This window comes from Mixophyes fleayi, chromosome 3 (assembly GCF_038048845.1).
Source record: "Mixophyes fleayi isolate aMixFle1 chromosome 3, aMixFle1.hap1, whole genome shotgun sequence".
NCBI lineage: Eukaryota > Metazoa > Chordata > Amphibia > Anura > Limnodynastidae > Mixophyes > Mixophyes fleayi.
The window spans coordinates 30,521,801-30,535,023 of record NC_134404.1 but is presented as its reverse complement, the minus strand read 5'-3'; the positions used below and the strand labels follow the sequence as shown (position 1 = coordinate 30,535,023).

Sequence of the window (13,223 nt, the reverse complement as noted above, 5' to 3'; positions counted from 1 at the left end):
ATCAGTGTAAGTTCCCTCAATGTGAAACCGTGCTCTTACCTCTAACCTGTTACATTTATTGTGTAACTTTATTAGAGAACATTGGATGATACTGATCATTTTGATGGTTTTGCGCCTCTGCAATATAAAGTTTTAATGGTGTGCAGTAACTTCTTATAGCCTGAAGGTGTCGATGTTACAGTTGTTGTCTAAGCCTGGGGCACTTCATCAGGTCATGGCTTGTTCTATTTACAGCATGGAAGCAGCGCCACCTGCTGGCTATCATGTAGCAGCGTTTTAAGAATGTGTTGATTACTTTTGGCTGGTTGTATCCATGTTTTAAATACTTGTTTTGTGTTCGTTTAACCTGACTGCAAATGATTTGATTAAACTTTTATTTTTATTTTTTTAAATCAAGCTTGTTTTTAATGTTTTTGGATTTTGGTTTCGGATTGTCTTCATTTTCTCAACTTTGTTTTATTCTGTGAAAAAAGGAAAAGAAAATCAGAGTATTCTGAGAGGAAATCACTTTCTGGATTTGGAGAGAGATCTTATTTTTCCTCCTCGGAAATAGAAGGAATGGAATCGGAATTGTGTGGTTGAAGAAAGGACCATTAGATGTAATGGTGTTTATATAAATTTAAGGCACTGAGGGAGTCATCGCTGCTTGTTTGGTTTACAGCCCAAAGTGCCATAATTTTGCTAGGGTAAAGGTTGCCAAACATTTAACCCTATTGCTACAAGATAGGGTTGGTAATAGGTTGCTTTGAGCAAATGAGCTAAAGGATCAACCAACTTGACTGCATAGAATATTATAAAATGTATGAAGTATAAGTTAATCTAGACCAGGCCTGTCCAACCTGTGGCCCTCCAGGTGTTGTGAAACTACAAACCCCAGCATGCTTTGCCAGTAGACAACCTGTTGATAGCTGGAAGGGCATGCTGGGACTTGTAGTTTCACAAACATCTGGAGGGCCGCAGGTTGGACAGGCCTGATCTAGACCCTTTGGCCTTTGTTTTTACTATTCTATATTGTATTCCTACTCTGCTGCTGGAGGACCCTGCTCCTTCCACTATCAGAGTCTATGTGTGGTTTACCACTATCTTCTTTCCTTGCTCACATCACACCTCTGTCACATGGTGACCTGACCTCCATAACATGATAACAAGGCTACAGATCGCTGCCTCCTACTAGATCTGCTCATTCTTCTCCTGAAAAGTTCTGTGTTGCTGTGAACATTCGAATGTCCTGATTGGCTACAAGTTCTTCTCTTCCGACCCACTTTCAAACTGTGGACAAGTAGAAGCTCTGGAAATGAAGATTGATAACAGGAAGGTGATTTGGCCCTAGTGAAACATAGCCTAAAATTCCCTATTTGGATGCATCTCGCATGGATGTAGCGGAGGAGAGGACAGGCTGTACATTTTCAATATAATTTTGAGCATTTGAGCATAATTTTAAGTTTTCTCTAGCGGGTCGAGATATTTCTTCATAATTCAGTCTTGTCTGCACATTAAGTTGACTAATTATTAAATAAAATAATTGAACAAATAAAAAAAAAATGGTTGGTGTTGTTGAAACCGTACACTATTATATGTGCTCATTCTAATCCATGAGATTTCCGTCTATTACACTGGATTATGGTCAGTTCTCCTAAATCTCATGACTCACCCTCAGCAACATGGTGATGCATTTTTCGTTGTTGTGACTCCTAGTTGCTACACAGTATATACACTGCTGCGCACTGCAATTTTAACATGATACACATGGAATAGGCATCACGATTGTTTAGGGACACAAAAGTTTTACTTTGTAAAGTTTTGAAAGGTCTATCAAAGTCGCCTGGTTCTGAATTTGATTTCAGGAGCAGTCACCCATGTCCAGAATACGATTGGTTACTTCCAAGTGTTCTGAAGCAATTAAAGTCATTTCATAGGGAGTGGCAAATATTGTTGCCACCTGGCTAGTATTTTAAAAATAGGACTCGACCCCAATGTTATTAATAGAACAGAAAGAAAACAAAGATAGGTAGTCCGTTATTTTCCCCCCGAGACACAAACCACTTGCTAACCACATACTGAATCCTGTTTGTTAATGGACAGAGTTCTCTGTCTCCAGTTAGGAGCACAGTCTGAATCATCCACACAGCTCTGAGCTGTCCTTACTTTGCTTTTTTTCCCATGTTTAACGGCTGGTAATTCATTACAGATTGTCTCTGTTTCTATTCACAGAGTGCCTACCGTAGGAGCGGGATGCCTTTTTTAGCCTGTTAATATGGACAGAAAGGACAAAACAGGAAAAACAAGGTTATATTAAGGTGATCGGTCATCCTTCCGTATGAAAAGGAAAAGACTGATCCCCCCAAGTGAGTGGGACGTTTGTTGTGACTATAGACTGACTGGATGTCTCATTTTACAACCCCCTCAATCGTTATTCTTGTTTACTAGTTGGAACATGGAGCTAATTAATGGCAGGATGTTTGGGAGCGTGTGTAGGTGGAAAAGAATGCACATGGCAATAAGCAGTGTCCTATAATCCACCCACACATGTGAAGTGCATTGTCATCTCTTCTACTAGGTGGAGACATTGAATTCAGGAAACACTCTGCCACATACTTACATCAGTGTCATTTTTCGATATGCTTTTTTTTTTTCCTTTGCCAGAAACTTTGTATCAGAAATAAATGCAAAGTAAACGCAATTTTTGTTTAACTACAGTGTAATACAGGTGAAACAGTATATTTCTTTAGCAGTGAATTGTTTGTTTGTTTATTTGACTTATGGAGATGTCTTGAAAGTTGTAGACTTTAACATATGTGTAAAGGAGAGAAAAAACTACAAAAGTAAATGGGATATTTAAACGGATCTGGTGATTCGCTGCTGGAGACCAACTTACCAGCCCCTAAAGACATCCAATCAGCGGTTCCTTGACGAGGAACATGCCCCACCCACTCATTCTTGGCTCATTGGGGAAGTGCTCCGTGATTGAATATACCACTGTCAGTGAAGAAGACGAGCACCACTAGATAATAGGATGACCTCATACAATCTACTTGCTAATAAATATGGTGCAGTATTTGACATTTTATAACCATAGCCCCTAATAATGTCCCTCTCGCTCTGGACTCACAGATATTGCTCTCAGAATACTTTTTCTTGCTACATGTAAATAAATAGCCCACATAAAATTCAATGAATATACTGGTCAACAAGACAAAGAAAATATTCATGCGATCAACTTCTATATATACTATTAGATTTCATGTCCTGGATGATTCAGATTCAAACATTGCTCATTACTAGTTTTACCTACCGATGATTATGGGCCTTTATGTCAACGTAAATTACATATACATACTTCGAGCCTGAATATGTACTTAAGCCAATAGGTAAATAATTAATATGTCCCCTTACTTGCATGATAAACCTGAGGACTGAGTTACAGTAATGTGCAGTGAGCCTTTATCAGGGCCAGCACTACCACTAGGCAAGCCACGGTGGTCACCTAGATCAAAAGGATTTAGATTAAATCCTTGGGTGAGCGTCCCAAGGATTTATCTTAAACACCTCTTCCTCATCGGCTACCAATGGGAGCTTCTGAACTCTTGATTGACACAAGGTAAGGTGATGTGTTGGCACCGGCCCTGACAATTAATAAGTTCGGCTCTCGTGTCCTGGTTTTCCCATGACAATCTGATTTTGCAGAGCAAAATCTGTAAATTGGAAGGACGATTTACCTGGATTTTAGGCTCTGAATAGGAGGATTTAACAAATATTATAACTGTTCTACTGCGCTGGAGAGCCAAAGAGAAGCAGTGGGTGGCAAGGGTCTGAGCAAATATCACAAAACTGTCCCACTTGTTCTGTTTAGAAAGTATGGAAGCCATAACTTTAGGCACCTATCTGCTTCGGATGTTCCTCAGTGTCTGTTTTGGATCGGAAAGCAATCAGAGGCACAATTTTCTTGGTGGGTATCTTGTTTGAATAATTAGAATCATTTCACGCGTGCATAAAGCCATGTACTTAGTGTATACGTGCATTGTAAAACATATTTGTGAAGTTCACAGGGAATTGATTGACAGCTGTCTCATTATTGGTTCAGCTCACATAGTAAATGCCTGTCTCCACTGGTGCAATTTCATTAATTATATTACTATTTATGTGGATCTGTTTTATATAAAATTATCATGCTGCTGCTAAACCAACACTACTACGCCTGCTGGGGTTCTATCATTATTTCTCATCTGTTAGTGTGAAAAATGACAGAGAAATCATTCTGTGCCTTTTTTTAGAACTGAGAGGCCTACTGTATGTAAAGATTATACACATTATATAAAATAACACAAGATATAAACAAAATAGTGTATAAAATGATCAACTCACTCTGTTTTTATAACCCAGCCTACAATTTTGTGTTTCTGTGTATATATAATTTTCTGCGTGGGATTATTTATCTGGAATGGTCCATCCATATGTATTTTTTTTTTGTTATTCACAGTGCATAATGTACATTTCACTGCTAGGAGAAACCTCCCTTTATTACTGCCTTTGAATCATGACATTTTAAATGTAGGGTTTAACATGAGATAGAAATAGCATGATTTCAAACATTTACTGCTCAAATGATTGATGGATTCTTAATATTATAGAGCATTTTCTTTTAATCACGTATGCTGCAGTAAGACCAATAATTTAGATTTTTTTTTTTAAGAAAGTACGTACATAGCACAGATAAAACTGCATGTACTGATCATTTTTTTTTTTAACTCTTTATTTAAAGAGGAAAGAACATGAAAAAAACATTAACACAATAAACAACTAAGTATACATATACAAGGTGCCTCCTCCACTCAATAACTTGGTCCTCTGGGAGTCAAGCAGTGGATCTATGGGAGGGGTCACCTGCCGTCATTAGAAACAAACTTAAACATGGAGCTTGCCCAAGGAGGTCCACACCCAGCCTGGAGGATCTGGAGACGGCCCACGGTCTAAGTCCTTGGAGCGGGAGGGTGGAGTCGGGGCTGGTATGCAGCTACAGCTTTCCCAGAGGTTCCATGGAGCCCATATCTGGTCATATTTGTGGTTTGTCATGTAAATGGCAGGTAATACTTTCCATGTTTGTGATGTGCCATACATCGTTCCTTTGGGGCCTGCACAGAAGGAGGATTGGAATTCTTCCAATGATTAGCAATCAGGAATTTAGCAACAGCAAGTTTATGGGAGATTAGCTTATTAGAAGATGTGCTCTCATCAGGCAGGGGGCGAGAGAGAAGGAATGGTCAGGGGTCCTTAGTCACTTATTGTTCTGATACAAAGTTTATGACTGAGAGGACCATGATCCAGAAGAGAGCTATTCGTGGACAAGTCCACCAAATGTGAAGAATCGTGCCTCTCTGACCACAATCCCGCTAGCATCTCGGAGTGAACGTAGGGAAAATTTTTGATAGCTTGTCGGGAGTATTTTACCATCTGTAGTACAATATATAGACCGTTTCCTTAATTAGTGTGGAGATCGAGGTCCTGACGATCCCCTCCCTGACCTTTTCGCAGCAAGACTCATCCAAAAGGGGTCCCAGGTTTCTCCCACTCCCGTTTGTGGTGTCCTTCATGTCAAAGGTGGTCTCTATCAGCCAATTATAAATTACAGATATAAGTAAGCGGGGAATGTAAACACAGGCGCTCAAAGAAGATGAGTGCCTGTAGTGTTTCGGGGGGAGCAAGGACACAGCAAAGCATTGTACCTGGAGGAACTCAAAGTGAGCAGAAAGGTTCATATTTTTGGTAGAGATTGGAGAGAGAAGCTCAAGTTCCATTGACAACCAGGTCCGAAACTACCCGCATCCCAGCTCAGATCCAGTGCTAAAATTGAGAAGAGGAATTACCGGGGAAAAAGTGTGGATTGTTCCAGAGTGGGGTCAGGGGGGAAACAGGAGTAGACAGTTTGTGCATAGACCGCCATGTGTCCCAGAGAGACAGACTAAATTGAAGGGAAAAGGTCACAGGCGGTCTGTCTGCACTAGGGAGGCCCCAGAGAGTGGCTTAGAAGCGGACACCCGTGATAAGCTTTTCCAGATCCACCCCATGCTATGGTCCAGTAGGGAACATAGGTGACGGCCACCTGGCTCAGGTGAGACGTCAAATAATAAAATTTGATATCGGGAAAGCATCTGCCTCCCCGGACCCTAGGCTTCAGTACTGTCACAGAGATTCTAGGGGGCTTACACTGCCAAACAAATTTCAGGAAGGAAGACTGCAGCTACCTGATCATGGAGTCTGGTAATTTCACCGGGAGAGTCTCAAAGAGATATAGGAGCTTGGGGACCAGGTTCATCTTGACAGCAATAATTCTTCCCAGCCACAATATAATATAGCCCCGCCACAGATCGAGGTCCTGTTTGCTTCCAGTCAGAAGAGTTGGTCACATAAAGAGGTGATATAGACTCTGAGATACTTGATAGATACACTTGCCAGTGCAGGATAAAATTAGCTTGTAGGCTGGTTTTGAGGGGAGAAAGGGTATGAAGGAGCATGGCCTCAGACTTGGATAAGTTAATTTTGTAGCCCAATAGAGAACTATATTCATCTGTACTGTACAGGGCATGCAGGGAATCCTGGGGGTTTGTGAGGGAGAGCAGGATGTCGTACGTAAAAAGGGAGATCTTAAATTCTTGGCGTTCCACCTGCACACCTGTTATTGCAATGATCTGCTGGATTGGTGGTAGTCATATATGGTCCCCAACCCGGCTGAAGCATAACCTCCTGGAGTTCTATGACTAAAGACCTGGGGTCATAGGGGGCAGCCCTGTCTCGTCTTGTTTGAAAGAGATAGCGGGGCAGACAAGGAGCCGTTCACCAGGACCTTGGGCGATTGAGAGTTGTACAGTGCGAATACACCCATCGGGAATTCAGCCGAGAAGCCATACACCTTCAGAGCATGAAACACAAAGTCCCATGAAATCCGGTTGGATGCCTTCTCGACGACCAGAGATAGCAGCATTGCCAAAAGACGTCTATGATTCATAATTTGGACTAGATCTATCACACGACTGGTATTATCCCTGGCCCAGTGGCCCGGGATGAACTCTACCTGGTCATTGTGGATAAGGTCTGGGAGGACAATTATCAAACAGGTGATCAAGATCTTGGCATATATCTTGACATCCACATTAAGGAGATGATAGGGCGGTAAAAGTCATGATCAACGGCTCTCCCTCTGACCCTATCGCCATATCCAACGGTACACGCCAGGGGTGCCCTCTGTCTCCTCTCATCTTCGCCCTTGTTATAGAGCCCCTTGCGGCCTATATCTGGGCCTGCCCGAACATACAGGGTGTGCTGATGGGGAATCTGGAGAGTAAGCTCTCCCTCTTTGCGGACGATGTCCTTCTGACTCTCCTGCAACCTGAGAAATCTCTCCCTGGACTTTTTAACATATTACACCATTATGGGTTCCTCTCAGGTTACAAGATCAATATTACGAAATCGGAAGCTCTCCTCCTTAATCCCTCCCCAAAAGGACTGGTACTCACCTTCCGCTTTAACTTCCGGTGGCAGAGAAAGAAAATTAAATACTTGGGTATCTTTATTACCGATTCTTATGATTCCCTCTATCGGGAGAACTACCCGGGCCTCTTTGCTAAGGTTAGGTCTGAATTGTTCTCCTGGCGATCACTGATTATTTCGTGGCTGGTCAAGATGAACCTCCTTCCTAAGCTTCTCTATTATTTCCAGACCCTTCCTGTACGAGTCCCCCTTTCGGATCTAACATCCATCCAAAAATGTCTTTCTAGGTTTATCTGGAATGGCCGGTCTCCCAGGATTAAGCTGGCTCTCTTAAAGAGACCCACCAGAGGTGGTGGTAGGGGTTTCCCGGATTTGAAAATTTACTATTGGGCGGCTCATCTGAGTCAGATCGTAGCCTCCTTTGCCCCTCCCCCCCGCGGCACTGTCGTGCGTTGACATCGAATCCACCTATCTTAATTTTCCAATTTTGTCCTGTATATGGGGTCTCTCAAGACAAACTAGATTGCCCCTCACCTCCCAATGCCCTACCCTATTATCCTCAGCTGCAATATGGGAGACCTGCCGACCCCATCTAAAGATACCGGTATCCTCTCTTGCTGTCCTACCTCTTTGGGGTAACCCTGCCTTTCCTCCTGGGCTCTCCTCTGCCTTCTATAGACCCTGGGTCATTGCGGGAGTCCGATTTGTCAGAGACCTATTATTTCAGGGGACCTTTATCTCATGGGGTGATCTACGCTCCAAATATCCAAGTCTTCATCCTAAATTCTACGAGTATTTCCAGTTACGACACTTTGTGGGCTCTCTCCTCTGAGGGGCTCCTCTCCCCCCTTCTAGGTCTCCCTTTGAATCTCTATGTCTCTCCTCACCTTTGGGTAGGGGGCATGATCGCCTCTATCTACAGCTTAATTCTCAATGCACTTTTACCTCTGGGCGGTAGGCATGAGAGGGAGTGGGAGAGGGATTTGGGCCCCCCCCAGAGGAGGATTATTGGGAAATCATAAGGGATCAGGTCGCCACTAGCTCTATTTCCACTTTGGTGAAGAAGAACGCATATAAAGTATATTATAGGTGGTACTACACACCTGACAAACTCACTAAAATGTTCCCCTCTAGTTCTCCATTATGTTGGCGGGGTTGTGGCCAGATGGGTACCTTTTTTCATATTTGGTGGTCCTGCCCTAAAATCCTCCTTTTGGGATCGAGTTAGGGCCCTCCTCTCCTCCCTCCTTCCATGCCCTGTCCGGAAAGACCCATGGTCTTTTCTTCTCTGTTACCCTTTGATTGATGATGATAGACAGTCTGCGAAATTGGCCTCCCATGTCCTGGCTACCGCGCGATGCCTGGTAGCCAAGTCTTGGAAGCAAGTTGAACCCCCCACTATGGCGGCCCTGCGATCCTATATCTGGTTTATTGCCCGGATGGAACAGATTACATACCACCTGCATGATAAGGATGATAAATTCCACCAGATTTGGGCTCTGTGGCTTTATCTATAACCCCATACCTCTTGTACCAACTCCTCCCTCCTATGTTCATAGGTGACCTGACTCTCGATTCTCAATGCTGTTTCCCTTTCCAGAGAATTTAAGTAATCATCTCCTCTGAAGCTTTTATTGCCCCTCTTTTATTTATTTGTTTCTCTTCTTAGGAAGGGAAAAATAAAAGTAAGGAATTGTATGGAAAGCGGGAAGAGTGTTCTCTTTTTCTCTCAGTCTCGGTGGCGACCAGTGTCCTCCCTCCCCCACATTATATTGTTATAAAATGTTATAGCTTCTTGAGTTTTCTGGGTAACAATTGTATACTTGCCTGTCTGTTTATTGACAAACTCTGGCTATTTTGTATATTTGCTACTCAAATATTCTCAGTTTCAATGATATATGCCCATGACATGTACTGTTCTTTGTTTTTGTTTCTTGCCCTGCAAATGTACTAAATGTTGATTCATTTGTGCTCTTGATTTCTATTTTTCAAAATAAATAGTTAAAAAAAACAAAAAACAAAAACCACGCTGCGATTGTGTCTGGTGCTACACTCTAGTGCGACAAAAGTCTTACATGTGGCAGGCTTCATTGAAACCAATTGATCATATTATGTAATGTGATTAACGGCTCGCTATTGTGTGACTGATAATTACTTACCACTAAATTTAAACCATACATTATAATTACAGCACAGATCAAAAACATAAAAGAAGGATTTTGGTGCGTTCATGTAAAGATTTTAGATATATTGATTTAACTCCGAGCACCAACTAAAATGTATTCTCAGGAAATATAAATTCTACTAACCTCACTGATCCCCGGTTTTTCTTTACAGCTCTGAAAAATCTGTGTTTTTTTAGACACTTATCAGCTGACAGAATTGTAAATTCATTAAGGTTTACAATCTTGATTGAAACAACCATAATCTATAATCCTTGTAACTGTTTACTTATTTTAATTTTCAATACAATGACCATTGACTTCAGTTTCTTCATGTTTAAGGTGATCAATATATTCAATGGCTTTATTATTTTGTTGTATTGTCTATCAAATTGAATAACATAAGTACTAGTCGGACTGAAAAAGAACACCACCCAATACTTAAAATTGAACATTTAGTGACGTTCACTATGTTAAACTAAAATCCAGAACTTTGCTTATTTCGAATGTGTCAGTTTACATTTTCCCGTAACCCCTGAAGTCGTCAGTTGGTCATTGTCAGTCGTCTTGGCTACACTTGCACCAATATTGTCCACATGGACTGTGATGTTCATAGAGGAGAAGAACCTACAAGAACGATGACGACCACATGGTGGGCAGGAGATTGTCATTGGACCATTTCACTTCAAGGATCCAAGAATTGGGAGAAGTTTTGGACTTTATCTTTAGGATTCTAAACTTTAAGGTAGAGCTCATCTATATGAGACACATAAACTGGATCTTCCATTCACGTGCCATATATATTTTAGGCCACAAACCATTACTGAAACAATGTTATTTATATCAGATTATAAACCCTAGATGTATTAAAGTTATATGTTCCTAATAATTGTCAAGGAATCCCCTTGTCGCATAGACAAAAGCTCAGGAAGCTGACCAGGTCCATGTCACACTTTGAGGATCGCCCACCAATGGAGCATGACGTGGAACAAAAACATCTAACTGTTCATAGAAAAATACACAAAAAACAATAGAACTAGTCACTTACTCAGAATCTCTAACCCTCCTTATTAAGATAATTCTCATCATATATTATTTTATTTTGCCATTTCATTTGTCTAACAAAACTACTAAGGGACGACTGTATACAATATTCTTGTTATAGTACTCTATCTGGATTCTATGTAGAAGAGATCCCCATTCGGTATTCAGTCATCACACACACAAAGTAATAACACAGATCTATGTTCATCATATAAACCCCCATGTTAGGTGCTATAAAGCATACAACATTTTTGAGGTTAGTTTCCCTTTGAATATAGTAAGAAGTGAACTGTTACACGCTAGTAAAGAGAGGAAAGCTGATAAACCACGGTAATGTAACTCAGTGTCACACCACATCACATTTTACAAAAGCATGAACCTCTGTTAATTGGTACATATCATTCTATTACTTATAAACATTTGTGTAACCTCTTGGTTAAGGAAATGCTGATTTTAAACTTGTGTAGAAAACAAAGAACTAAAGGCTGCATACAGTGTAAATATAAGCAACAAGGAAAATCATTTAGCCATGCACTAACAGGTAAATGTATTAAGATAAAACCACTACATAATCTACAGCAAAACAGATGTAGATTGTTACAATGTACATGTGCTTCCTATTATGGTACAACTACTGTAATGTAGGTATATGAAGGATTAATTCACTGAGTATAGATCATGTGTAAATGCTCACATCAACACAGGGGCAGCTGATTGTTTTAAGACACGGAAATAAACTTGTACCTTCATTATAGATGACATAATTATCACTGTGGTGGTGGCTTTGTTAATTATTTAGATTTGTATGACTCTGAGGTGTTTGTGTGTGTGTATATATTCTTTTTTCTGCAATAACAATGATTAGCACTTGGTGATCAAAAGATTCATGTTGCCATGATCCCTTTACACTTTGCTAATTAGCAATTATTAGTTTACAGTGTCCACAGATGTATGTACCTCCCCCTTCCCTCTAGGGCAGGCTTGGCTAACCTGTGGCAAATCCAGGTGTTGTGAAACTACAAGTCCCAGCATACCCTTCCAGCAATAAGCTGCTATATATTGGCAAAGCATGCTGGGGCTTGTAGTTTTACAACATCTGGAGTGCCACCGGTTAGCCAAGCCTGCTCTAGGATGTGAGCTCTCACAAGTAGGCCCTCTTTCCTCGTGTTTTCCTTCCTACAATTGCACCTCTAGGCCTGTTTCCCCAGCCCTATTCCTCCAGCCCAGTGTTTCCCAAACCCAGTAATCAGAGACCCCTAACAGTGCTTGTTTTCCATATCTCTCAGCTGGAGCACAGGTGTATTCATTACTGACTGATACATTTTGAAAGATCCACAGGTTGTGCTAATTATTTCACTTGTGACCTGGAACTCCTGCATTGTTATTGGTCATTGAGGACTGAGCTTGGGAAACACTGCTCCAGCCCATGCTCCTGGGCACAGGCACGCATGCTACTTACCACTTAAGCTCAATGTCTTGTCAATAGCTGCATCTGTAGTTCTATGTTCTCTGTTTTTTATTCTGTTAATTCATTGTTCGGTCAATGTATAATTTTGTATTGTGTAATTAAATGTTATATGTGTACTCTGTTTGTCTAATTTTCTTGCACTTTCTTTGATTTGGTATCTCTCTATTTTTAGCCTACCTGCAGGAACGTAACAGTATACCGCTGAATCTCATAGCAAAATTGTTGGGGGCTGTGATGCTGTCCATACTCCTATGGCCCCCATTCCACTCTTTTGAGCATGGTCTGGGGTTACACATGAGCATGGTATCCTCGTTGGGGCCCCATTGATATATTAGTGTACGCAGGTATTGGCGGAACTGCCTGCACCCACTGCAGCAGGTGTAGGCCTACAGCCTCCCTTCACCTCCGTGCCCTAAAGCTGCTGTACACCTTACAGCAGCGGTAGTTTCACCATCTGTAAAGACACAGGTTCTCAGTGTCTTATAATATCCATAGTTTATACTACCTATTATGTATAGTACGTAATCACGGGTTGGGTACCCTTTAACGGTGCTGAAAATTCCAACCACGAGAATACCTACAACTAAAATCCGAATTTATGAAAAAAACGATTTCAATATAAACAGACTTACCTCAAAAGCGACGCTGCAGATCTCTGACCGCACCAGCATGCTGACCGCAAGTTATTCTGAATGGACAGCTCTCTGGCACTCACTTTCACGTCATCGCGACCTCTATGAATGTTAATTTAAAGCGGCAATGTCAGGTTAAGTGTTTAAACACTTAACCTGCGTGGTCCCGACATTGCCGCTTTAAATAAACATTCATAGAGGTCGCGATGACGTGAAAGTATAGTGCCGGAGAGCGACTTTTTTGAGGTAAGTCTGTTTATATTGAAATTGTGTTTTCATAAATTCGGATTTTAGTTGTAGGGCTCCTCTGTGTCGGAAATGTGGTAACCACCTGTTATCACATAGCTGAGTTTTTTAACCTTTTTCACCTTCCAAGAATTGGCTTCATTAACCATTGTTTTGGTTTTCTCCAGTAATTTGGTTCTTTTTAATTGC

General features: G+C 41.3%; 1 protein-coding gene across 4 annotated transcripts in view; it reads left to right on the top strand.

Annotated features, from left to right (window-relative positions):
- Positions 1-12,275, top strand: part of SUPT3H (SPT3 homolog, SAGA and STAGA complex component) — a 410,193-nt gene extending 397,918 nt beyond the window's left edge. For all 4 annotated transcript variants that reach the window (XR_012689525.1, XR_012689527.1, XR_012689528.1 and 1 more), the window contains one exon: positions 2,212-12,275. Coding sequence is in view for 1 of the 4 variants with exons in the window: in XM_075201312.1 (XP_075057413.1) it covers positions 2,212-2,253 (42 nt within the window). In the remaining 3 variants the exon portion in view is untranslated. The remainder of the gene's footprint in view (positions 1-2,211) is intronic.
- The last annotated feature ends 948 nt before the right edge of the window (positions 12,276-13,223 follow it).